Source organism: Malus sylvestris, chromosome 15 (genome assembly GCF_916048215.2).
Source record: "Malus sylvestris chromosome 15, drMalSylv7.2, whole genome shotgun sequence".
Taxonomy (NCBI): Eukaryota; Viridiplantae; Streptophyta; class Magnoliopsida; order Rosales; family Rosaceae; genus Malus; species Malus sylvestris.
In genome coordinates, this window is record NC_062274.1 from 31,989,129 (window position 1) to 32,016,054 (window position 26,926).

The 26,926-nt window shown below is 38.3% G+C and overlaps 1 protein-coding gene, 1 long non-coding RNA gene and 1 pseudogene across 2 annotated transcripts; 1 reads left to right on the top strand and 2 right to left on the bottom strand.

The window, feature by feature from the left end:
* Positions 1–11,477: 11,477 nt before the first annotated feature.
* On the bottom strand, positions 11,478–12,538 carry LOC126602924 (uncharacterized; annotated as a pseudogene).
* A 5,348-nt stretch (positions 12,539–17,886) lies between these two features.
* Positions 17,887–20,503, top strand: LOC126603323 (homeobox-leucine zipper protein ATHB-6-like). The gene is made up of 3 exons (XM_050270135.1): positions 17,887–18,540; positions 18,959–19,332; positions 19,636–20,503. Exons 1-3 carry the CDS (start codon positions 18,480–18,482, stop codon positions 20,188–20,190), a joined length of 990 nt encoding a protein of 329 aa, XP_050126092.1. The 5' UTR covers positions 17,887–18,479; the 3' UTR covers positions 20,191–20,503.
* A 3,621-nt stretch (positions 20,504–24,124) lies between these two features.
* On the bottom strand, positions 24,125–26,532 carry LOC126603329 (uncharacterized). The gene is made up of 2 exons (XR_007616240.1): positions 26,394–26,532; positions 24,125–26,293 (listed from the first exon to the last, which is right to left on the bottom strand). It is a non-coding gene; the product is annotated as an uncharacterized LOC126603329 (long non-coding RNA).
* Positions 26,533–26,926: the final 394 nt, after the last annotated feature.

Genomic DNA, 26,926 nt, shown 5'->3' on the forward strand with positions numbered 1-26,926 from the left:
AATAAAGAATTGTGATCAATTGGTAGTTAATTAAACAAGAGTTTAATTTTGGCCTACCACCGAAATCATTTTCCGAAATGGGCGTTACAAAAATCATCAAAATCGGTACTAAAATAACCATTAAATCGTGATTTTTTATTTATAACCGTTGAATTTTTTTTGTTCCATTTCCTAATCTCAAAATGTTCCTTTTTTTTTGCGAGTTTTGACGTATGTGATCTCGGAGTATATACAAATAAGTTTGACGGTTGGATTGTTGAAACTATTTATTTGTTAAATACGTATGATTTATTAAATCAAACAATTATTATTTTATTTTTTTTAGGAGAAAACATTTTCCACTGCCTTGGATTTGAACCCAGTTGTTGTGAAACAAATATCAAACCTATTTTTTGTCGGTTTTTACCTAATATCCGACATAAATTAGGTTTTCTTGTCGGTTTTAAGACCGCCAGTTATAAGTAGTTTTGTAGTAGTGAGTGAATGGTTCCAATAGTCGGAGTGAGTGTGCAAGGACATAAACAAAGAAATGATCTTGAAACTAGATGCTAATGGGTGGTTTCGGCGTAGGCTCTATGACAATTAAGTCAATATTTGGGAGAGAAAATGAGCAAAATGCTCTATGTGAGAAAGAAGTGCCCCTTACTCGTCTGTCCTTTTTGTGAGAAGTTAAGGTGCCTATTATAAGCGTCCAGAATCCATCTCAGAGCACTCTGCTAACTGTCTGAAGTGTCATAGCAATTAGAGTCAAAGTTAAAGGCATGCTCAAAGCAGCCAGACTATGTGTAGAATGTCAGAGCCTCCAATTAGTCAAAGACATGGCTCAAAGCAGTTAGACCATGTGCAACATGGGTCTAATAAGACCTGAGTAGAGTAGCTGAACATGATGTGGATAACCTACACATAAGCACTCCATGTCCTATGGGATGGCGGACCACATACTCGTTTAGGACTTTGCGTATGCACTCCAATCGGACCTTATGGGGTGGCTGACCATATCCCATTAGGACTTCGCGTATGCACTCTATTTGGACTTTATGAGGTGGCGGACCACATACTTCTATTAGGACTTCTTATATGCACTCCAATCCCCTTTTAATAACCACCCCGAGTTGGCAGATCTGTGCAATTAGTTTGTCATTATATGGTATCGGTCTCCCTATTCATAATAGATGTCAGAATAAATAGGATCCGAGTTAAGGCGAGGACATGAGTGCCATATGAATTACTATTTCGAGAGGTAACAAATATGGCCACACAATAACTATTATGATTTACTTCGAATGGTATGGTCTTTGGATAACTATCCAACTTCAAGCGGAATGCCCCTTCAAATACATAGTTGTAATACCATGGAAATTTAAATATATAAATTAGATATTCATACTTATGAATATGTGGGGAAAAATCGAAAATAAATCGATTTATGGTTAAGAAAGTTTAATTCAGGAATTTTAAAATTTTGTTTCCAGAAATTTTTATAATTTACGTATTTATATTATTGAGATTTTATATTATGTTTCGAGAATTTATATAAATTTGTTTGAATTTAGATTTTACTTAAAACTAGTTACGAAGAGTGAAATTTGGAAATAAATTATTAAAAATACTTAGACCATTTGAGGTCACAAACTGTATTTTCGAATAGAGCTCGATCTCACGAACGCGCAGACGCAAACTGTTTGTGAAATGGAGTTACAACGAAGAAGTTATTAACATTTAAAGTCAGGGACATTTTAGTAATTTTATTCCATTTTAGAAGGTTCCAGAAAATTGGAGCCAATGCATTGTGCCACGTGTGTGGTTGGGGTGAAAGAAAAAAGAAAAAGAAAAAGGACGGTTATGATGGAAAGCAAAGATGAGAAAGGAGAAAAAGAAAGAAGGAATTAGGGGGGACGAAGGGGATAGGAGAGCCAGAAGGGGAGCGAATAGCCGGGAGGGGAAAGGAGAGAAGGGGGAAACACCAGATCACCATGGACCCGATGACCTGACCCAGATAGCCGGCTCCCGTGATGGTTTTCGACGGTTTTCCGTCCTATTTTCAATGAATTTCTTTGAATTATGTCTTGGAATAGTGTTTTCGACCTCCCCTATCAAGTTCTAACAAACAATTTAAGCTATTTTGGCTTGGAGTTTGTGGAATCGGTGGGTGTATGGGGTGGTTACTAGCAATTTCGCCATTTGGGAAAGCAAAATGGTCAACTACCACTATGGTTAGACTCCTGGTGAGGCAAGGAACAAAGCCCAAACAACTTTGGAGGTGGTGATCATCGGAGGTGATAGATGGAGGCCACCTAAATTCTAGGGTTTCGGCGGGTTTGAGTGGAATTAGGGGTTTTCTCGGTCGAATTGGACTTCGGCCCAGGTATAAAATTTGTTCCCCTTGACTTGCTCTACATTTTTGTAAAATTTGAGAATTTTTATAAATAGTGAAATCTTCCGGCGAATCGGGGCTGCCGATCGCCACCCATGGCAGCGCGTGTGGCGCGCACGGCCAGGGAGCTAACATTGTGTTTTTATGCGAATTTCGTTATTTCAATTATGTTTTTGGTATCTAATTGACGTGTTTTTATTATTAACTGGAATGTGGAATATTTTGGATTAATTGATTACTTTGTGAATTGGGTTGAATATAAATTGTGAACTACGAAGGGCTTGATCCCGTTCCAGGGTACGTAGGCAGTCTTACATAGTTTAGATGCAGCCTTAAATAATCGAGAATTACATTTGAGTAATGACAATTATTCTTAGATTGGAAAATTGATCTAAGAGATGAAATGGTAGTAAATTGAAAATATAATCGTTATGTTTTGGTAAGAGAATTAAGGTTATAGAACGTGTGGAATTAAGGAACTAAATTAAAGAGTCATGAATTTTGGCAGCTAAATAACACAAGAGTTTAAATTTGGGCCTATCAACAAACTTAATCCCCGAAAATAAATATTTCGGGGCTGGGGCGTTACAATAGTTAAGGGCAATTGTGGAACTATGATTTTCTAGGGTCAAAGTAAGGCAGATTAGAATATAGGTACCTCAGACGACGGTTATCGATTTAACAGCTTCGATCAGATTGAGCTGCTTAAACGGACCATTGATGCCACCACATCTTGCTGTACTATAGAAAGTAGATGAAGTCTGCCCACTTCGTGAGATTGACCATTCTTATTTCGCAAGACACGAAAACCTGATCAGATTGAAGATCAGACGGGTTTCCTATATTCTTAGATATTTTTACAATTTATAAATTGATGTGTGTCGCAAGTAATCACACTCTTAAGAGAAAATGATATCTAATCCTAGATATCCTCTTAGATTCTCCTGTTTTAATATGGATACAATATCCTAAAAGGTCTATCTCCCAACTAGTATAATATTCTCATATAGGGCAGAACTCTAGTAACGTAATTCACTCGTACAGTGGATACTCTTTGCTTATTCTCTTGCCTATTGCTTGAGCCTTAATAAACTTGACTGTCTGAGAGCTTTTGGCCAATGCCACACTAGTACCTTGAGTTAATCATGGTTGTTTTCCTTCTTACAGGCAACCGAACTTGCATAGCTCCTCTATCCACGGTGGAGTGCGAATTTGGTTCCAACACGGGTATTATAAACCATAGACATATTCTAATCTTTACACATGATCAATCCAAGAAATAGATATTCTACATACATGCATACACACATATATACATGCATCCACATTACCCAGATACTCTTTCATAATAGTAGGGCTCTTTAGCCACAGTTCTCCTTCTTTATATGGCGGCAAGGCCTCCCCGATTTCAATATCCACTATCTTAGCTAAAAAAATCCAGCATCAACACCACACAAGAGATGAAATGACCCTCCTGCTTGTCTAAAATAAAAAAAAGTTGATGCACCAAAACTTTCCGTTAGGCCATAGCTTGGCCTTATCTCAACCCAAGGAAACCGCTATCTATACTCTTCAATCAATTATTTGCTCAACGGTGTAGCCCCTGAGCTCACCCTTCTTAGAGACAACAAATCGCATGTAGCTTTACTTGCGTACTTTATTAGTCCAAGAATCACTGGAGGTACGGCTGGTCTGTAGCTCACTTTGTGAGTTTTTATAGCGTACAACGTCGTGTTGAACTCAAACTTTATATATATAAATTCGCATTTGGTAGCAATGGTGGCGATGGTGATAAATATGGTGTTTTAGATGAGAGTATTGTTGATAGCAATGATGGTTGGGGTGGTGGTAGTAATAAGGGTAATGGGGTAGATAATGAGGTGATGGTGGTGTGAGTGGTGGTGATGGTAATGATGGTGGCATTGGTGGTGGCCACCATCATTGGGCATATTCTCTGAGTCCTCATTCATCAACAAAATATCATAAAACTCCTGGTAAGTAACACAGGGGGTCGAGGTTGCTATAGAATGCCATTTCTTTTTAGTACCCAACCTGAAACGACGGAGCATCTCAACCGGATTAGCAGCAATCTCCGGATGATAGCGAGACAAGTCAGTGAATCTCCTATAATACTCATTTGCCGTCATCTTCCCCTGCTTTAATTGAGTAAACTCTTGCTTTTTGCGATTTATATACTCAGGGGGGATAAACCTTTTCTGAAACAACTGTTTAAACATTTCCCAATCAACTGTTTCCTTTGGTAACAACTGATAAAACTCATGTCTCTTCCAGGATGCAAGCTCCAGACCTAGAAACCAAGTAGTCGTCTCGACCCACCTATCAGAAGGAAGATTCCCCTGACTCAACATTACACAGAAAGTCTTTTCGAGATCATTAATCCATTTCTCCGCTCATTCATATCCTTCATTCCCCATAAAATGATAGCTTCAGATTATACACAGTCTCAAGATGTGTCATTTGGGGAGGACGGAGTGAAGATTGAATAGCATTAGCTATAGCTTCCCCTAACTGAGCTATATCGGGGAAACTAGGCTCAACAGAAGGATGTGGATATCTACGAGGCGGCATAGTTCTGATAAAAGATATCAAAATAATTATAAATTCTCAAGATATGTAGGACTGCAAACCTAATGCTTTGATACCAAACTGACACACCCCGACCTAAATCAGGGCATGCTGGCCGTCATGTGAGGGTGACGTAGCCATGTGCACAGTGCAGAAGCAATAGAGATATAAGGAATTACGAATAAACAAAAATCAAATCAAGTACTAGATAAGATAAGGTGTAAGTGCAAGATGAAGTGTGAAATACACAACCCGAGCATAATTAGCCTAAGTGCAGTCAAGCAAGATAAGTACTAATTATACAACACCCAAGGGTGATCCTACATTTATGATAATCTGTCAAAACCCCCGTCAAAATCTTCATGATCCACCAAAGCACTTCTACCTAAAACATGGAGGGGCACAAAACAGAAAGTGTGAGTGGGCAAAAAACAAAGCTTTTCAAAATCATTTCATTTCTCAAAAGTTCTAACGCATCGCCGTAAAACCTGTATAATTTCCCAAATAATAATAATAATAATAATAATAAGCTGTATTAGAAATTATACTCAAGATGAAAATCCATAGAAGTATACCATGCCAAAGTATCTCAATGCAATGCCATGAGTAATCCAGACAAAATATATCAATGTCAGATATCGCATCAGCCAAATCCCTCTAACTCAATTTGTACAGCTTAGTCTATAGCTTATAACCAATCTCAATCATATCAAATCAAATCCTGCACATGAGTCGGAACCACCTAAAGTGGTCTGTATGACAAGACTAGGTGTAAAATAAATATGCTCTAGTGCTACGATCACTTGAAGACTGTGTGAATAATCACGGGTCAACTATGAGTCAGAACCACCTATAGTGGTTTGTACGACAAGCTTGTGCACCTAACTTGGATCCAAGGTGAGCATATGGTGCGGGAGGTGAACATCATGTGAAGGACTGTGCCCTAACTCTAGGCGGGAGCATTAACACGGGGTGCAGGTTTATGAGCTTTCAATACATTACATCATATCTCACATAACTGAAGTAACCTCATATCTTTAATTTATGAACTTACCTGGCACTTACCTGTGCGTCCGCAGCACCAATCATAAATATGTGCAACTACTAATGCATAAATAAAATAGGCATATACTTTGCATGGCATTTCAAAACGTATAATCATTCAAATTTACTTTCTGGGAAAAATCTCAAGTATATAGGTATATACGGAAAACCAAAAGCCCACTCACTGGTATGTCGAAAGGTCGTAGCCCCCAAGCCTTGATTGAAGGCGCTCGTCCTCAGGATAAGTTTCACCTATATGCGAAATAACTAAATAAACGTTATTTAAAGCACATACACAAAATTAGGAAAAAACTTCTCACACATTGCTCAAATGGGGTATTTGAATATACCACTATGACCTACTCAACCTCAGGAACATCCCCATATTTTTAGAAAAAAATTTCATGACCCCACACGCCCTCACGCGCCGGCCAAGGCACAGCCAGACGCTCAGGCACGTGCCTGGCATATGGGATGGAATAGTTAACACCGTTAGAGAATATTCCATTAAAAACTAGATATGCCGTTATGTTTACCTGACGACGTCAGAATATTCTGTCAACTTTGACAGAATATTCTTCTCCTTCTTTCTTGGTTCGCCGGAGTCCGGCGCCGGTGCCGGTGCCGCTGCTGCTGCGATCGCCAGAAACCGGAAAATCTTAAAACTTCAATATCTTCTTCATTTCTCAACCAAAATTCATGAAATTTGAACCAAATTGAAGCTTAAGATGAAAAGAACATATTCATACTACTTTGGGGACCTAAAACCAATGGAAAGTCACCTGAAAAACCTTCGATATTCCAGCTAAACATGCAACTCGCTAAACCTGGGCTTCCCGATGTCCAAATCACTTCAAAATTACTCCCCGAGCTTCGTGAAGATGTTTTAAGGCTCCCTATAACCTTAAAACTCCTTGAAAACTTCACGATTACGAGTGCATGAACAGTACTCCAAATCGGGGTTCTTGGGTTCTCGGGTTTTCGAGGGTTTCATGTACTACAATTGGTATGGATGTGTTCCTGAGTTCACAAGGAACACAAAGACCACCTTCACAGCCTTGATCCGTGACTGGAAGGGAGGGTTTGAAGTTTGTCCAAGGTGAGCATATGGTGCGGGAGGTGAACATCACGTGAAGGATTGTGCCCTAACTCTGGGTGGGAGCTCTAACACCGGATGCATGTTTATGAGCTCTCAATACATTACATCATATCTCACATAACTGAAGTAACCTCATATCTTTAATTTATGAACTTACCTGTCAATATATGCAATTACTAATGCATAAATAAAATAGGCAGATACTTTGCATGGCATTTCAAAACGTATAATCATTCAAATTCACTTTCTGGGAAAAATCTCAAGTATATAGGTATATAGGGAAAACAAAAAGCGAACTCACTGGTATGTCGAAGGGTCGTAGCCCCCAAGCCTTGATTGTTGGCGCTCGTCCTCAGGATAGGTTTCACCTATATGTGAAATAACTAAATAAACGTTATTTAAAGCACATACACAAAACTAGGAAATAACTTCTCATACATTGCTCAAATGGGGTATTTGAATATACCACCATAACCTACTCAACCTTAGGAACATCCCCATATTTTTAGAAAAAAATTTCATGACCCCACACGCCCTCACGCGCCGGCCAAGGCACGGCCAGACGCCCGGCTCATGCGCACGCACGTGCTTGGCATATGGGATGGAATAGTTAATGCCGTTAGAGAATATTCCATTAAAAACTAGAATATGTCGTTATGTTTACCTGACGACGTCAGAATATTCCGTCAACTTTGACAGAATATTCTTCTCCTTCTTCCTTGGTTCACCGGAGTTCGGCGCCAGTGCTGCTGCGATCGCCAGAAACTGGAAAATCTTAGAACTTCAATATCTTCTTCATTTCTCAACCAAAATTCATGAAATTTGAACCAAATTGAAGCTTAAGATGATAAGAACATATTCATACCACTTTGGGGACCTAAAACCAACGGAAAGTTGCCTGAAAAACCTTCGATATTCCAGCCAAACATGCAACTCGCTAAACCTGGGCTTCCCGACGTCCAAATCACTTCAAAATTACTCCTCAAGCTTCGTGAAGATGTTTTAAGGCTCCCTATAACCTTAAAAATCTTTGAAAATTTCACGATTACGAGTGCATAAACAGTACTCCAAATCAGGGTTCTTGGGTTTTCAGGTTTTCAAGGGTTTCATGTACTACAATTGGTATGGATATGTTCCTGAGTTCACAAGGAACACAAAGACCACCTTCACAGCCTTAATCCGTGACTAGAAGGGAGGGTTTGAAGTTTGTCCGTACCTTTGTACGGAAAATGGAAGAAAACCGAGAGAGGGAGGAGAGAGAAAGGTCAACGGGTAAGGGAATGGGTTGGTGTATGTGTGTGGTCCAATTTGCAGCCAATCACAACAAACAACAACCATAAATTTTAAGTTCCAAAAACTTAGGAACTAATTAAATTAGTCTAAAACCCAAACTCAAATGACAACATCACACACAATGTACTCAACATCCAAGGGTATTCTAGACATTTCACATTGTTGATGCACAAAACTGGAGGGGTCTTGGAACAACGTAAATCCGACCGTGAATCTGCAAGAAAGTAAATAACACAATATGTATCGTGGTTCACCCTAATGTTTGGGCTACGTCTATACTGATATTGTATTTCTCTGAGAGGATTGTGAAGGAGAGAACCTCTATAATGTGAGAGGGTGTGGGGGCTTCAGGCCTAAGAGTTGGCCTCTGAGGGTGAGAGTGAGCCCTCTCCAATTGTGAGGGTGAGGGGTCCTTTTATAGAATAAGGGCTCCTCACTTATTACATATTTGCCCCTTCCTTTATTATATAATTACATTTAAGTCCCCCGATTATTTATACGAGATCTAAATACGGAGGCCTTAAGTATGGTATAAACAGTAGTCCTCCAAGTCTTCAATCAAGAGAGTGTTTTGGCTGGAGACTTGAAATTCAGTCCATGTGTGGGCCAAAGTAACTAGATATCGTCTTGAACTGATACTTGATATGAGGCGGTGCTCAAAGTGAAATGATGCTCAACTATAAGTAGCACATGTTGCGAGGCTGCTCGGCTTGTGACTTATGTTGCCTTGGTTGGCTCGGCTTGTGGCGTTGAAGGTGAGGGAGTCCCTTTTATAGAATAAGGGCTCGCTCCTCAGTACATAAATAATGGGTTATGAGTGATGCTCGCGGCAAGGCGGTTGCTCAGCAGGCGGCGATGCTCTCTAATGATGGTGAGAGAATCTCTTTTATAAAATAAGGGCTCACTCTTCAGTACATGAATAATAGGTGCTTTCTAATGAAAGCGAGGGAGTCCCTATTATAAAATAAAGGCTCGCTCCTCAGTACATAAATAATGGGCTAAGTCCCTCAAGTATTTTTCATGAGGCCCAGTTGAGGCTCAATATATGGTACATAATGTAGTTCCTTAAGTCTTCGGTTAATAGAGTATGTTGGCTGGAGACTTCAAATTGAATCCATGTATAGGCCGAAGTGGCAGTTGTTCATAGGCAGTATTTGTATACCCTGCACTGAAGCTTTGTAGGTGAAGCTTTGTAAGTGAAGCTTTGAAGCTGGAGCTTTTGTAAATGAAGCTTTTGAAGCTAGAGCTCTGTAAATGAAACTTTTGAAGCTAGAGCTTTTGTAAATGAAGCTTTTGAAGCTAGAGCTCTGTAAATGAAGCTTTTCAAGCTAGAGCTTTTGTAAATGAAGCTTTCAAAGCTAGAGCTTTGTAAATGAAGGTTTTAAAGCTAGAGCTCTGTAAATGAAGTTTTTGAAGCCTGATTGACATGAGTGATGCTCATGAATGTTTATGTTGATTGACATGAGTGATGCTCATGGATGTTGACATGAGTGATGCTCATGAATGTTGACATGAGTGATGCTCATGAATGTTTATGTATGATTGACATGAGTAATGCTCATGAATGTTTATGTATGATTGATATGAGTAATGCTAATGTATAATTTGAAGTACTGGGCGTATTTTTGATCACTTGGTTAGTGGTAATAGCTGCAGGCTGCCGAATAATTTTTTGTAGCACTGGACGTACTTTTCATCACCTGGTTGGTGATAATAGAGGGTCTGGCTCTTTTAAGCATATGGGTCTTCGCCCTCCACATGACATTCCAGCCCATTGTTTTGGGCTTGCCCTTTTTTTTTTATTACCCTCTGATGGGGTTATACCAATATCTCCGAAAGATACGAAAAATAAATTACATCATTCAAAAATAAATCCGACCCTCTGCTCAATGGGTCACACCTATAATTCTTTTTTCTGCATGCCATCACCACCGCAATTATGTTTGCTTTTGCTTTCTGCTTTTACTTTCTCTTTTCTCTTTTGCTTTCTGCTTTTGTTTCCCACTCCATTTCCAGGCATCATTTTACTTTTCCTTTTGTGGGAGTGGTTGAGCTGTCTGATAGTTTGCAATGATTTCTGAGACTGAGGGTTGTTTCATCATTCTCTGGTGGCTGGGAAGTAATAATGATAAAGCAAAATAATAAAGAAAAAATGAGTCTTATCTGCAATCACAGAAGAATCAATTTTTTGTAGCCCAACCCATTGTGCGTCAACATAACCATTTTAGGTACTCTCTCGCCTTCTCTTTCATACCACAGCACATAGGACCCGCCTGATAATACTGTAAATGTATGTCATCGCTAAACTCAGAATTTAAATGCCAATGAGGCGTTTGGTTCTCAGTGAAACTCCAAAATCACGACGACCCAGAATGTGAAGCTCGAAGTTAAACGACGACGTACAAGAATGGGCGGAGTTGTCGATTTTAGCGGCGGAAAAAACACTGAACTTGGCTAGAAACGACGCCGAAGGCCTCCATGGCTCTTTAAACACGATGCTGAAAATTTGGAAACCGTGGACCTACAAAACGCAATGTATACCAGAATTAATAGTTGCAGCGTCGCAGGTGACATCGATTAAGAGATCGTCGTTTTAAATCGTAAAGATCAGAGTTTGCGTCTGCGTAGCTTCTTTGTACGAGAGGGAAGGAGTGGCAGAGTGCTTCTGTAGTTTGTAAAGTAGTCTTGCTCTCTGTGTCGCCTTCCACAATGAACACCCCACTCCGATCCAAAAGAGCTTGCCAAGCCCTCTTCAACAAAGAGTCATAGTAGTCATTGAAGCAATCCAAACCAAGGACCCTGTCTTCACGATGACGAGGACCGAGATTCTAAGAGAGCGGATGACCTGACCCATTTTTCCCAGGCGGGTCCGCCCCAGTTGTAGGTTCTGAGAGAGCGGCGGGAGGGATCGGATGGCAGAGAATTGGAGGACGGTGAGTGGAAGAAGAAAATCACGATCATGCCGAGGAAGACGAATGACCAAAACGTGAGCTTTGAAAGTCATCAAACAGGCCCCCACAACGCGGATCCTATGATATGGGCCAATAGGGTTGAAGAATAAAGCGGTTTTTGAGGGATGATTCATACTTTTGGGTCTATCCGGGGTAAAGAGCTTCTTGATAGCAACGTCATCAATGATGGGCCCACAAGTGGGGTCATCCTCCATGCTAGGATTCCTGAAGACCAATATCGCATTATCCTCCTCCGCCTCGAAGGCCCATGCGTAGGGGTCCTACCCTTGCACATTGTACAAAGTCTACAGGTCTATCGTCTGCGATGCGAGTGGCACAGACACGTTCAGTGACTCCAGCTGTGCGCACGTGCGAGCCGCGCTGAAAGTCACCAAGTATATCGACCATTTCTCCACCTTCACCTGTTGGCTTATTTCGGCGTCGTTTTCGAGCTTCACCGCGTGTCTACCTTGTGGTACGATGAGGATCATCCCACCCTGTTTCTGCCTGAACTCCACCAGCTCAACGGTGCCGTTTGCTTTCCAATTAGGGATACCAGCGGGTCCGTCTACCATGCCCTCGTTTGAAAAGTCGCCTGATGGGGTCAGTTCAAAATCTCCATTTGGCACTGGCCCGTCTTCCGCCGAGATTTGAGCTGCCAAGTGACTTAGAAGAAGCAGAGTCGGTAAGACCCATTTGAGTAATGTGAAGCTCTCTCTCTGGACTCTCTCTCTCTCTATAATGCGTTGCTGATTGAGTTTATTTGGGCTCCGAGTCAGACGTGACGTTGATTTCTGACGTCAGGCAGATGGCCGACCCGATCTGCAGGTTCGGGTCGCTGAGGCGCTTGGTGATGCTGTTTAGCATTTTGGTGAGGTGCGGGGACAACGGGTCGCCGTGGGTTAGAGACTTGTCGGAGGCGTCGGTGGACTGGATGCAAGAGAGGAAAACGGGTATGAACGCCGGGTTTACATAGAAATTGATGGTTGCTCCGATCTGCGTCCGCTTCGTCGTTGATTTGAACGTCGAAGTCGTCATTTGAGGTAACTAAGAAAGTGATCTATGTGTCCAGATCTGATGATGAATCAGTGGGGGAAGTTGGAGAACCAGTGAGAAATTGACCCAGAAAATCCATGGTTTGAAACAGCCAGCCCAATTCTCACATGCATTGGCTGCAATCCCAGAGGCCATCCTTCGTGTGTCACTGGAGTCTAGAGAGAGAGAGCTAATGAGTGTTTGAGATTTGGATCTTTTTTGTTTCTGGGTTTTTTGTGATTTTGCAGATTCACGGTGGAGGTAAAAAAATGAAAGAGAACCGACACAGCTTTTTATGTCGTTCCCACAGACGACGCCAAATGTTGATGCACAAAACCGGAGGGGTCTTAGAACAACGTAAATCCGACCGTGAATCTGCAAGAAAGTAAATAACACAACATGTATCGTGGTTCACCCCAATGTTTGGGTTACGTCCACACTGATATTGTATTTCTCTGAGAGGATTGTGAGGGAGAAAACCTCTGTAATATGAGAGGGTGAGGGGGCTTCAGGCCTAAGAGTTGGCCTCTGAGGGTGAGAGTGAGCCCTCCCCAATTGTGAGGATGAAGGGTCCTTTTATAGAATAAAGGCTCCTCACTTATTACATATTTACCCCTTCTTTTATTACATAATTACATTTAAGTCCCCCAAGTATTTATACGAGATCTAAATACGGAGGCCCTAAGTATGGTATAAACACACATAATCAAGGAATATCTTTCGGGACGGGCTGTTACAATGATGATGGTGGTGGTGATGGCAATGGTGATGTAGTGGTGACATACACATTATTTTATTTTTTTTATTAAATCTCTAACTTTTTAAAATGTTATACAATGTATCTTTTATTTTTTATTATTTTGAAAATTATTCTTTAAAAACAGAGGAAATACCAATTTGATGTTTTACATAATTTAAGCTAAATATTGTTTATGCATTTTTCATTTTCTGATTTTGTTTTCGCAAAACAATCCGTCAAATGCATCCTTTACCCATTTTTTTATCTACAAAACGTTGATAAACAAACCCTAAGGGTGCGTTTGTTGCGCCGGACTGTCTCGGACTGGACTAGCTGCAGGGACTAAGCTGGACTGGCTTAGACTAGACTAAGCTGGACTAACTTAGTGAAGCGTTTGGTGCAGTGTCGGACTAAGAAGCAGGATAATAAAAACATTACTGTTCATCAGATTTGTGTTTGCTTAGAGTAGGACTACAAATTTTTGCCATTGTGTAATAGAGTAATGTTACAAATCTCATGATATGGGTTAATTGGAGCACATTTTTGCCATGTATATTATGAATCTTAAAAAAAGAGGACAATTGGTAGTCCAAAACGATGATTCTGCACTCTTTTTTTAGAAAAAATAAAAACACGAGACATAAAATACATGCCAACCAACAGTGCAAGACGATCTTTTCAGACTGCTAATAACAGTTTGCTCAGACAAACCTCGAACTGTCAAACACATGAACATTATTACTACAAAAACATCAAGCAAAATCACAACATACACAAAATCACAACATCAAGCAAAATCACAACATACGCACGGGGTTCGTAACATGTATGAGGAGCCTGAAACTGCACTGAAAGACCTCCGATTGGGTTTTCTTTCTTAAGAAAAATAAGACAGCAAAGTAGCAAACGAGGGAGCCGAAGGTAACAAGGCTGAGAAGATGGGGCACCAAAAGATGAAGAACTTTGAGGAAATCTGTAATCCACTACTTTCTTACCCTAATTTTACTCTTTCGTCTGAGTAGCAGCAGGGGGTTTTATAGAAAACTTTAAATGTGTACCAAAGTTCTTTCTCATATGTACCATACCAAGCCCTCCTAGTTAACCCAAGCGGTGAAAGGCGGGCCAAAAAATTGGTTTAGGATTAAATTAGTTCAAGAGTTCGTTTTTGTGGTTTCTATATTCCTGGAAAGTTGGAAACAGAATAAGAGACTGCTGACTTGCATCACGTCCAAGTACATAGAGAACTCGGACATTGGCAGCCGATAAGTCAATAAAACGGTTTCTTGGCTATCAAACATTAGTACTAAACTAGTGCATTTAAACTAAAACGAGCCATCGACCAAAAAACAAAAAATTCTAAAACGAGCCAAACATGAACACAATTCACCGCGTATACCACGCCAAGATAAATCATCTGATCCCCAATTCCATTTTCTTATAAAAGTACAACACAGTGTTCATATAAATTAAGAAAGCAAAGTGATGGGCCTCTATCCATGTGACAAAGTGACAAAGCGCCAAAGCATGCTAAAAAATCAGAGAAGAAAAAAAGTACGAGAGTATCTTAAATCACCTTAGAACCACCCGAGTGTATGTGAAACTAAAGGATTCCCGATTACTACAAATGCAAAGCTTCAAGTATAGTCCTAATACCAGTTATTCATCTGTATTGAAACTCTACATCAACATGAACGTTCAAATCCTGCACCTGAAACACGATGTAAAGCTTCAGTCTCGCATAACGTCTAATTCGAGGAATAAGATAATCAAATTGTACAACTTAAGTTGGTTCAAACTTACATACAATTCCAAATCAACAATTGACTGGTTAAGAAAAAAATCTAAAAGCTACAGACCCTAGAAAACCAGAATCAAAAGATATACAAACTTAAAAAGCATGTATCAGCCACCAATCGAAGCCTAGAGCAACAGCAAGCTCTGCCAAGAACTCAGCATACATTTCAGCAGACTCTTTCGTCGACAGCAAAAGACCATTAACTATAGGGTTTTCCGCCCTTACAGCAGCAATTTCATGATGATTATCATCATTTTGGTACTCAAAATGGCATAAAATGTGAAAACCCCAAATCCTAATCTCAATTTGACCCTAAAAATCAAAACCCTAATTTGTTCAAGTGCAGAGGTCTATAATTCAAAATTTCTCAAACCCAAAACACCTAAATCAAATCAAGCCCAGTAATATCACGATTTGCTAAAAAAAAATTCGAAGAAATAATGTTGGATTCGAAGTTTACCAGATGAGGGCGAGCAGGATGGAGTTAAGGGCGACCAGGACGCAGAGATGATGATGAGGATGACGACGATGAGGGAGCAGGGCAAGGAGGGAGCACGTCGAGGATCGAGGTTGAGCGAGGTTCTCTCTCGCAGGAGCGCAGGAGCGTAGGAGGTCTTACGAGTCCGAGAGTGATCGGGGTACTTCGCTTAGAACTCCTAGTGAGGGGTTTAATCCTAGCGAGTCAGACCTAATTCCATTAAACCTAATCCTGGTGCAGACCAAACAAGGGACTGTAGTCTAGTCCAGTCCAGTCCTCCCTAATCCTGTCAAACAAACGGGGCCTAAATGTTTATCTGCCAAGATTAAGCTATAAAATTATTGTTCATCTTTCAGGTTTAACTTATCTATTCATTTTTAGGACATTTTGATATAGGCGCTTCGTTTTTCAATTCTATTGATTAAACATCTGTTCCTTTTAAGAATTTGATTAAACATTTTTTTTTTCAACAATTTGATTAGAGGTATGTTTGATTATCTATTATATTGATACATTTGATTTTAAGGAAAACTAATGAAAAAGGCTTAAAAACTTTGAGTTTTAATGATAAGGACAAAATAAAGGGTAAAGTGAATAGTACCAGGATTGACTTTTTAGTGTAAAAATGTGGTTTTTCGTTAAAGTGAACAGTACCGGGAGCTTTTTGTTAAAGTTCCTTGATTTTATGGTACATTTTTATTTCTGGTACATTTTGTTTCTTGGTACATTTAGAATCTAAAAGTTAGTATGTTTTTTTATACAAATGTACCATAAGTTTTAAATACAATTTTTTTATGTAAACATAAACAAATTAATGAAGTTTTCTTATGAAAGTATTAATGAACTTTTAATGAATAAAGAGACTAATTAAATATAATAACATAAAGTGATAATGAGGAATTAGTTAAAAGGGTGTGCTATCCACACACCCATTTTTACTTCTCTCATACCCCTTGTTAATTTTTGTCATTTGATATTCTTTAATTCATTCGATCCGACGGTCGAAAATTAAAATGGGTGTGAGAGAAGTAAAAAAGGATGTGTGATATCACACCCTTTAGTTAAATTAATATTTTTCATAAAGCCATGAATTTAAAATTCTTAGATTGTAAGAAATTGGTTGTTAGCTAACTTAAGTGAATATATATTAAATATAAAAAAATTGCTGAGTTGGCAATTGACCGAAGTATCACATTTCGGCCCGGGCCCCTATCACATCCCGGGCTCGACTCCACCATAGCACGAAATTGTCCGCTTTGAGCTTTGAACATACCATTACGGTTTTGTTTTTGGGAACTCACACGAGAACTTCCCAGTGGGTCACCCATCATGGAATTGCTCTCGCTGCGAACTCGCTTAACTTCGAAGTTCCAATGGAACTCGAAGTTAGTGAGCTTCCAAAATACCTCGTGCTAGGTAGAGCTCCCTGAGTGATGTGAGATGTTACACGAAACATCATAATCAAATTTTATAAAGTAACATATGTTTAGTCTAAACAAATTTGAAAAAAAAAAAATGTCTGGAAGTATAATTACTCATTCTTTTTTTTTTCCTCACACGGACACCTAAATTAATCTATTCTTTTGTAAAATTCATTCACCAAAGTTGTTTATTTATTATTATTTAAATAATTTGTAAAGAAAAAAAAAATTGAAAACATTGATGTCTCGGGAAGCTAGTTGATTGCTATGTGTGTATCTAAAAATTGGCAATTTTTTGTTACATTGCCTACATTAAATTACTCATTTTTAGAGATAATATAAAACGATTAAAAATTTAAATTAAATTTACAAATCAAATGATAGATGATTAATAGAAAATAAAAATATTAATTAATATTTAAGTAATAATTTAATCATCAACAACCACATTATTTTGTTTAAAAAATTTGATTAACCTAGGGGTGTGATATCCACACACCCTATTTTACTTCTCACACACCTTTTTAATTTTCGGCCGTCGGATCAGATGAATTGAAAAAGATCAATGAATCGAAATTATCAAGGGGTGTGTGAGAAGTAAAATAAGATGTGTGGATAGCACATCCTTAACCTAACATTATTCCAGCCCATACTATTATGATTACAACTACTTATTGACGAGAGAGAGAACACAGAAAAGAAAAAACAGAAGCCGGAAGGGCAGTGGATTGGACCATATTTATCGACGATTAATCGCACCGACCACGACGTAGTGACTGCACATGATACGCTGACGCCACCCGAATCTGGCTCCAGCTAAATTAAAGCCGAGCCGTTAGACGCTGAACCGTACAAACTCGATATAAAATTCATATTAGATGTTATATCTGCCATAAACCGGAAAGGCTACGGGCTATAGCCGGTGAAGAAGAAATTGCATTTGGATCGAATTTACGTTCATTTCATTTGCAACTTTGTGCAGTGTGTTAGTCTGTATTGTACCTAACCCCAGTCAGATTCTAACCCAATATCTAACCCAAGTTGGTTTATTTAAAGAGAGAGAGTGTGACAGCCCTGCTGGGTTGTGAAATCCTTCACTCTCCTCTCTCTCTCTCTCTCTCTCTCTAAATCTCTGATTATTTCTCATTGTAGTAGATGAACAGTCACAGACTATGCTTAGTTGATTAAGTAATGATTTAGTGAGAGAGAGAGAGTGAGAGAGAGAGTGTGTATAAGTTGGTTGATTTACTTGTCCTTTGGGCACAATTTTGGGATAACTTGTTGGGTTTTGTTTTCTGGGTTGTGTCGGATTTTGGGTTTTGTATAATTTTGATGGGTACTGAGGGAGGAGGAGAAGAAGTGGGATTGAATGAGAAGGATCATGAGGCAGCAGAGAGAGGAAGTAGGTTGTTGTACAGCTGTACACAAGTTTGTCTAGTTGTTTCAGACATAGCAGTACTTGTGTTCCATCTTCCTTTGCTTCGTTTAAGTAAACTACTTGTTCTTCCTCTAAATTAAAAGATCCACTGGGAAACATAAACAAAAAACAACAAAAACATTAACAAAAGAAAAAAAGAAAAAAAAAAAGAAAGGAGCTTTGATTGGTTTAATTTCTTGATCTGATAAGATCTGGTATTAAACTTGTTTTAGCTCGGTCACTAATCATGAAGAGGCTTGGAAGTTCAGATTCCTTTGGTGCTATGATTTCCATCTGCCCAACAACAGGTTAACTTTTGAATTTTAGTTTTAATTTTAATAAAATGTACATTTTATTTATTTGAATATTCCTTTATTTTTCTTCTATTGGTGTTTCCCCAAGATTTAGACATACCATGTCTGTTTCTTTTGTTTGTTACCTTTTTCATGATCGAGCACCTAGAAAAAACATAACCTTTGAGATCATGACACACTGTTGCTTCTTTATGTTCATCATGTTGGTTGTTGAATTCAATCCATGTTTTGTATTGTTCTTTTTACTGTTTGGGAATTTTAATTTCAAGCCTACGTATCTATATCTATATAGAATTCCACGTCGGGAAAAGAAGGGACATATGTACTACTTTTTATATTGTCAATTGGCTTTACGGTGGATTGTTGTCAAATTTTTGGAAGAACTTGGATTTGATTGGCTTTTTGTTTGCAGAGGAACACAGTCCAAGAAACAACCATGTTTACAGCAGAGAATTCCAGTCCATGTTGGATGGCTTAGATGAGGAAGGGTGTGTCGAAGAAGCCGGCCATGTTTCCGAGAAGAAGAGGAGATTGAGCGTTGAACAAGTGAAGGCCTTAGAGAAAAACTTTGAGGTGGAGAACAAGCTTGAACCTGAAAGAAAGGTGAAGCTTGCCCAAGAACTAGGCCTCCAACCAAGACAAGTTGCCGTGTGGTTCCAGAACCGCCGTGCTCGTTGGAAAACCAAACAATTGGAGCGCGATTATAGCGTTCTCAAAGCCAATTACGACACTGTCAAGCGGAACTACGATACCCTTCAACATGACAATGAAGCCCTTCTCAAGGAGGTATATATATATGATCCACAACTCTATCGCTGTGAATGTTCTTTTGTCAAACAGTTTGAGACTTAATATGTTAACCATGGTTAATAAGCTTTCGTAATTAAAGTTCATCTTATACAAGTAAATGTTCGATTGTCAACGGTTTGATATGTCAAGTTTTGTGTCCAACCTCAAATTATGTGTGTTTTCAATTTAGTATGCGGCTTAGATCTACAGTTTGACACCATAACATGACATGTCGCGATGATAATCCAGTTGTGGCTACGATCTAAATCTTGGATCAACTTTTTATTTGTTGTCTTGCAGATAAAGCAATTGAAGGCAAAGTTGCAAGAAGATAACGCAGCGAGCAAGAATCCCACCGTGAAAGAAGAGCAACTCTTGGGAAAAGATCAGAGTTACAAAGTGGTTCAGGAGCGGAGCCAGTCACCGCCACCGCCTCCGGGATCCTCTGTTCCAGAAACAGAGTGTAACGAGCTTAACTTTGAGAGCTTCAACAACACAAGTGGAGTACTAGAAGCCGTCTCATTGTTCCCAGATTTCAAAGATGGCTCTTCGGACAGTGACTCGAGTGCGATCTTGAACGAAGATAACAGTCCAAACTTGACTATGTCTTCATCTGGCATCCTCCAAAACCATCAGCTGATCAAGTCACCGGCCTCCACTTCACTCAAATTCAACTGCTCCTCGTCCTCCTCGCCGTCGTCATCGTCGATGAATTGCTTTCCGTTCCAGAAGAGCTACCAGCCTTTGGTGAAGGTAGAGGAGCACAATTTCTTTAGCAGTGAGGAGGCCTGTAGCTTCTTCTCCGATGAGCAAGCACCTTCACTTCAGTGGTACTGTCCTGATCAGTGGAGCTAAAGCATCAACAATACAATCCATGAAAGTGGAGTTGTGTATAAATTAATGTACTGTGATCTCCGTTGTGCAAAAGTGGAAGTTGGAGAGCAACTGCAGGATGAAGGCAAGGGAGAGGGGAGAGAGAGAGGAGAGAGAGACAGAGACAGACAGACAGACAGACAGACAGAAAGAGGAAACCAAGGTATTTCCTTGCCAAACCGTGCGGGAATATGATTGTGTCGTAATTAAAATTTCAGCTGTAAAAATGAATCCTCGGGATAAAACTTTAGGAGATTGAATTTCCTGTAATGGAGAAAATAATCATTGTGCCTTACTTTTTCTCTTCCATCCTTGCTTCGCTTTTTCAATTTAAAAGTTCGGTGGACAACTTATTTCTTTTGCCATGGACCATGGCACTGCCATAAAAAAAAGTGCTATAGATTTGTATAAATTAAAATATATGGTGGAGAAGCGGCGATGATGCGATGGTGGTGCTTTTGTAATGATAATGGTGAGAGGGTATGGTGGTTGTGCAAATATATCGGGGTGTGGTGGTTGGGGGTGTAGATGTAGTAATGGTGGAAGGGTTGATATCAGCAACGGTGGCAACGGTTGTGGTGGGGGTTGCAACAATGGTGGTTGTGATTGCGGTGGTGATGGTGGTGTAAGGCTAGTGGTTGCAATGAGTAGGTGGTGGTCATTTTGTGAGAGAAAATATGTGTGGGAAGGATATAAAATGTCACTTTCAAAAACAAATGAGTGTACTACAAAAAAATAAATATTCATTAGAACTCAGCTTCGCCTTTTATGGAAAGGCAACAACTCACAATGAATCAAACAGATAATAGGTAATTCTCAGTTTTCAAGTTCTTGGTTTTCAGTCAAGTTTTATTCATCTCATACTAGTACCTAAAGTGATAATTTTGAAGCCATTTCATACATCCGTAAACAGCCCTGCGCCTACAATTGGAGGGTGCGCTCCCAGTTCCGTATCAAGTTCTGTAACTGGGTCGTCAATGCCCGATTCGCCATTATTATGCAGATTCCTCTGTCTCATCTGTGTTTTGAGGACAGTGATGCTTAGGTTTTAGGACATGGTTCCGGGTTGCGGCTTTGGTGGCAAATTTGGTTCCTGTTGTGGCTCCTCTGGCGGATTCGGTAAAGCTGACGAGGCCGAAGAGTGTGAGGGCCTGAGGATTGGAGGGTCTAGGTCACCATCAGTAGGGTTTAGAGAGATAAATTGGGTGATGATTGCAATTTTGATTTTTGCATATTAAAACTGGGTGATAATTCTCATGAAAAGAAAAAAAACCTAAAACCCCTCCTCCCGCCTCCAAACCCATCTCCGCCACCATCGTCGTCGGCGACAATCCTTCCCGAAGCCCCTTTCCTACCTTGACGCCGTTGGAGCGGCGACGTACGTGTGGGCGGCGGGGCTGTGGTAGGGTTTCTAAGGAAGTCTGGGATGCGTTTATTAGGGTTTAGGGTTCTGGTAAAATGATTTTTTTTTTTTTACCTTTTAAGTTTTTGAAATTTAAATTTTTTTAATTTTTAATTTTTAATTTTTTACAATTTTTTAATATCCACGTGCACCCAAATTCACATGTAGCACCTAGGCATTGTCCACGTACGTACCACGTCATAGGCAGAGGCGGCGCTGAGGGGGAGCGAAAGGTGCAATTGCACAGGGCCTCTAAAAAATTTTTGGTATCCTATATTTATATGTAATAATGTTATATATTAAAAAAATACTTTTATTAGCACTTTAAAATTTTATAATGCACTTTTATAAGTGTAATTTTTTTTCTTTCTAAATACAAAAATTTGGAGTGCACAATGAGATATTATGAGTACTAATAACAACACCTTACAAAACGATTTTCTTTTCAATTTTATTAATTATATAATAATGCTATATATTCAAGTGAAACTCTAAAATTAGAGTTTTTGAAGCTTTTTTTTTTATTTGATTGCTTAAGATTAAACTGTTTTTTTATTATTTAGTGAATATTCTACTTGTAACTCTTTTTACTTATTTAATGACACTTGTAAACTTAAAATCAGTGAGTCCTAAAGATTGTTTTAATTTAAGTTATTATTTTCTAGTACCAATATATTGTCAAATTTTAAAAAATATATATATATATATATATCTCTTAAAAAGGGGCCATTTTATAAATTTCGCAAAGGACCTCCGAAATCTCAGAGACGGCCCTGATCATAGGTTGATGGTTTCTTTACGGTTTCTTTAACATAAAGTTTAACGGATATATGAATGTGTCTCAAAATTAATCATTTTAATTACTAGACTAAGATGAAAAAACTTGATGTATAAAATGTTGAAAAACAAGAAATTTTACGTAAACTGAAAATTACCCTTGATAATATCATAATAATTGGATAATACCAATAGGCTTGGAGAATAACTGCGTTATGAGCATTTTGAGAAACAAAAATAAATAAATAAATAATGGTCGAGCAACAGGTATATGTGGGTGATTGGCAGACAAGTTAGACAACTGACGATGACAACTATTAATTTTAGAAAGAAATTAACCAAATTGACGATACTGTAGTTGTACTTTTACAGATGTATGTGTTAGGGTCACCGACTTTGTTTTGGCATACAATTTGAACAATTTGATGTCAGTTGTCACCTCATGTGATATATGACTACATGTAGAGAAGAATTATACTGTTATCGAAGTGTGGTGTAATCACTCCTATATATTTAAAAAAGCACTATTATGACAAGCATAAATAATCATGGAAAGTTAGTAATATTATGGTGGTTTTAATTTTCACAATAAAACCCTACTACTACTAGCGAAGATGATAAATTCCTCAGGGATAGGCAAATATGTAGGCCTCAATTTTAGATTCAAGTTTGCTTCGCTCAAGTTGTAAATGCCGGTTGACCAAATACGAGTCGTGCATGTTTAGCTGAAAGCATGCAAGGGAGCGCTACTTTTTGCCAGACAATTGAAGGAACCTCATCTGAGTAACAGAGTTGAGCTCAACGTGGATTTATCTCCTTCAGTTTGATTGATCCATAGCTGCCTTTGTAAGGACCGTGCTTTTTAGAGAATGCCGCTCCTGTGTCGTGGGACTTGTAGCTCGGCACTCCACCGCGTGGGTTTATTTATCCTTTCCAGTTTCGAGTGTCTTCTTGATAGACATCTATTTCTTACTTAACTGCATGGTTGCAGCTCTTTTGCTTTGTTATTTTCTGGTTGGAAAATTACAAGAAAAATCACAATAAAAGTTACAATGAAATAAAATTGTTCTAAGTAGTATGTAGACAATTAGGCTGAGGCACATGTATCTCGCTCTTTTAAAGATTCAAGCCAATGAAATTTGACAAATTTCATGAACTAGTGCAGCTGTATATCTGGACTTGTCCATCCAAAATACAACATCTCAGCAGAATTGTGGTGTCACTCAAACCTATCTGCACACCCAAAAAAAAAAAATACGAAGCTCCACCACACAAACACCCCACTTTGGCGAGTAAGAAAAAACGGAATGATGAAGGATTGGAGAGAATAACTGTCGTGTTTGTCGTATAATGTCATTTTCGTGTCATACCTGTTATGTTGTGTCAAACCTGTTATCTTAACATGGTCTTACAGGATGAAACAATAACTACCAGATCTGTTAACAGATTGACTCAAAGCCTTTTATTTTCATGTCGTTTCGTGTCAGTTTAATGAGTCATGCAATAAATTATCAAGTCTATAAAGAGTTAGGCTTGGAAAACGGTCATATTTGTCATGTTTGTGTCATTTTCTTGTCAGGCTTATTTTCTTAACAGGTTATTAACAAGTGACTCAATAATGACGCAATCCGTTAATGGGTTGACCTAAAATCCTTTATTATTGTGTTGTTTCATGTCTGGTTAACGGATTGTGCAATAAATTGTCAAGCCTATGAATAATAAAGATGATGGGGAAAATGCTGTTGAATATATATTTATTATCAATCCTTAGTTAAAAGAACAATAAACGCAAATTAACAAGAATGAGTTACAAAAACTATATAAAATGAAAAGCTATGATATCTTATTTCCCACTACAATACATAGTGACAATTATAATTAATTTATTCTATTAAAAATGCACCAACAGTATCCTTAAGTTACGAGGAAACAAGCCCAGACGTACAACACATACGTGGTCCAAGGGTTGAAGAAGAAGGTTCACTCAAACATGTATGTATGTATTGTACGTCCTGAGTTTGATTTTTGGACCTGATAAATCATACATTGGTGGTTAGAAGAGGCTAAAATGTCTTTATGAGTATTCCTAGCCTTTGAAAAGTGAACTACTGTGGCGAAGCCACAGCTAGTCCCCTTTTAAAGAAATTTGTGGTTCTATCACAAAGCCCAATTGACAATATGAAGAGTATATTAACTACTTATAAGCACATGGAAAGTCTCTTCTTTATCTAATGTGAGATTATGAGATTCATATGCTCAACACGTCATCTCACGTGCAAAGAAAGTTGAAGTTTAATACATGGAGAACAGAAATTGAGTGACATAAAGCATATGTAACTCCTTGGGATTCACATGTTAGACAACTTACAACCTACTCTGATACATTTCACGAAGAAAGTTCAAGTTTCACTATAAAACTAAATGACAATAAAAGAAATTGTTGAACTACTTATAAGCAAATTCATACTCACAGAAGCTATCATCAAGATTAAGAACATCAACTACCTTATAAGCCTTAATCACCAAAACCATGTGATCAAAAGCAGAAATGGCTTGCTGTGAATCAAGAAGCTTATCCGACATGAAAATCCAAGAGAGCACTGAGATCGCGAGCAAAACCATAACAAAACCTTTGATCTCCAATTTCAAGAAAGCAGAACCGGAATAGATTATGCTTTATTACCCAAATCAAATGCCAAAAAGGAAAAGAAAAATATGAATAAAGAGGACCCTTAAAAAGATGTGCCACATGATAAATATACGTGTCCTCCTCCTTCCTCTGTCAGCCGCAATTTTTTTGGTTGCACCCAACAATGTGCAACTTTTATGTCCAAAGAAATTATGAAAATTCTACCACTGAGCTGAGGATCTATTGGTGCAATTCATGAATATTCCTTAAAATTAAATAAAACCTTATACTGTGTTTGTGAAGAGTATGATTTTTTATGTGCTTTTAAGTAGTTGAATTATTAATAATATTTTTAATTAATTTTATAGTAAAATTTTAGTGTAGTTTTAACCCAAGCAGTTAAAAGTAGTATAACATTTCAACTTAAAGAATTGGTTATCAAATTTGTACATGTCAAGTTTTAACTAGACTTTCACCAAATTCAAATGCATATTATTGTTTTAAAAAATATAATACTTAGATCCTCACTCCTCACTAATCAAGAGTTCAAATCCTCACCTAATGACATGAGTCATTAATGTAAATCACATGTTTAACAAAATTTTAAAAATAGACACGCTACTGGTTGTTCTTTAGTAAGTAATAGAGATTCAATAACAAAAAGACGTGTTGCTCTTGAGTGTATGAATCCCACATAAAAAAATAAATAATCTTACATGTGATTATAAGTAAGTTAGGCTATTTTCATGTTTTTAACTAGTTTTATGGTAGAACATCAACTTTCTTCATGGTATCAGAGCATATTATCTCACGTGTAAAGATGAACAACCACACATGCTCCACATCACTTGATTTGTGTTGTCCATGTGTTAAGATTGAAAATTCGTCACACGTAAGGGACGTGTTGAGTGCATGAATCCCACATCATGAAAAAAAATATACCTTACTGTGCTTATAAGTAATTTAAATTACTCCTCATATTGCTAATTAGTTTTATGATGAAACTTTAGCTTACTTCTATTGTATTATTATTGACCCGGTTCATTGATTGTTTAATAGTCATGATAATATTGTCATTCTTTAACTAAATTTGACACGTGTTATAGACATCTTTAACACCACAAAAATAAGTAAAGATGAATATGAATGAAAATCATTGCACACTCAAAACATCTTATATATGAATCTATACATATACAAACCTTTTTATGCAGAAGCACCATAAGTAGAACGTAGGAGACGGTGCCAGTAGGGCTTCATTTGAATCAGTTGTCCGTCTTGACAAAAGAAAAAGAATCAGTTGTCTGTAAAAAGCAGATGGTCTTTTTCTTTTTGCAACGTTTACATGTACATTTGGGTTCCAGCAATGACTTTTACCTCGTTCATCTTTTTCGTGGAGTACGGCTTTGGCAAATCGCGTAATCCTCGCTTCCCTCTGATTTTGAGTGCCAGACGTGCACATGGCGTTTGGCGCCCACTCAGCTCATATTCTGGCTCTAACTTTTGAGATTGTGCGTACGACTTCTCTGGACTTATTGTGTACACGTGTACGATTACAGTGTAAATAACTTTAATAAAATAGGTCAAGAGTTTGAAGTTTCGTGGTATTGATATAACGTTATATTTAGTGTTTTTTAGATTTTATTTTTAATGGCATGGAACATCAAAGTATTAGTGTATTCATGTCATGTAAGTTGATCTTCTTTCACGATGTATTTTTTAAGAAGGAAACTTCAAGTATACTACATCGATCAGCCAACAAAGTTTAACCATTCAAAGCACAACTCAACGCAAAATTAGTTAATTAAAGTTGGTTACTACTTGACATAAAAAAGAAGAGCTGAAAGCGAATTTCAGGTCCTGGAATTGAGGGATTTCTCATGTGGTTATATAGATTTGGCACATTGTTG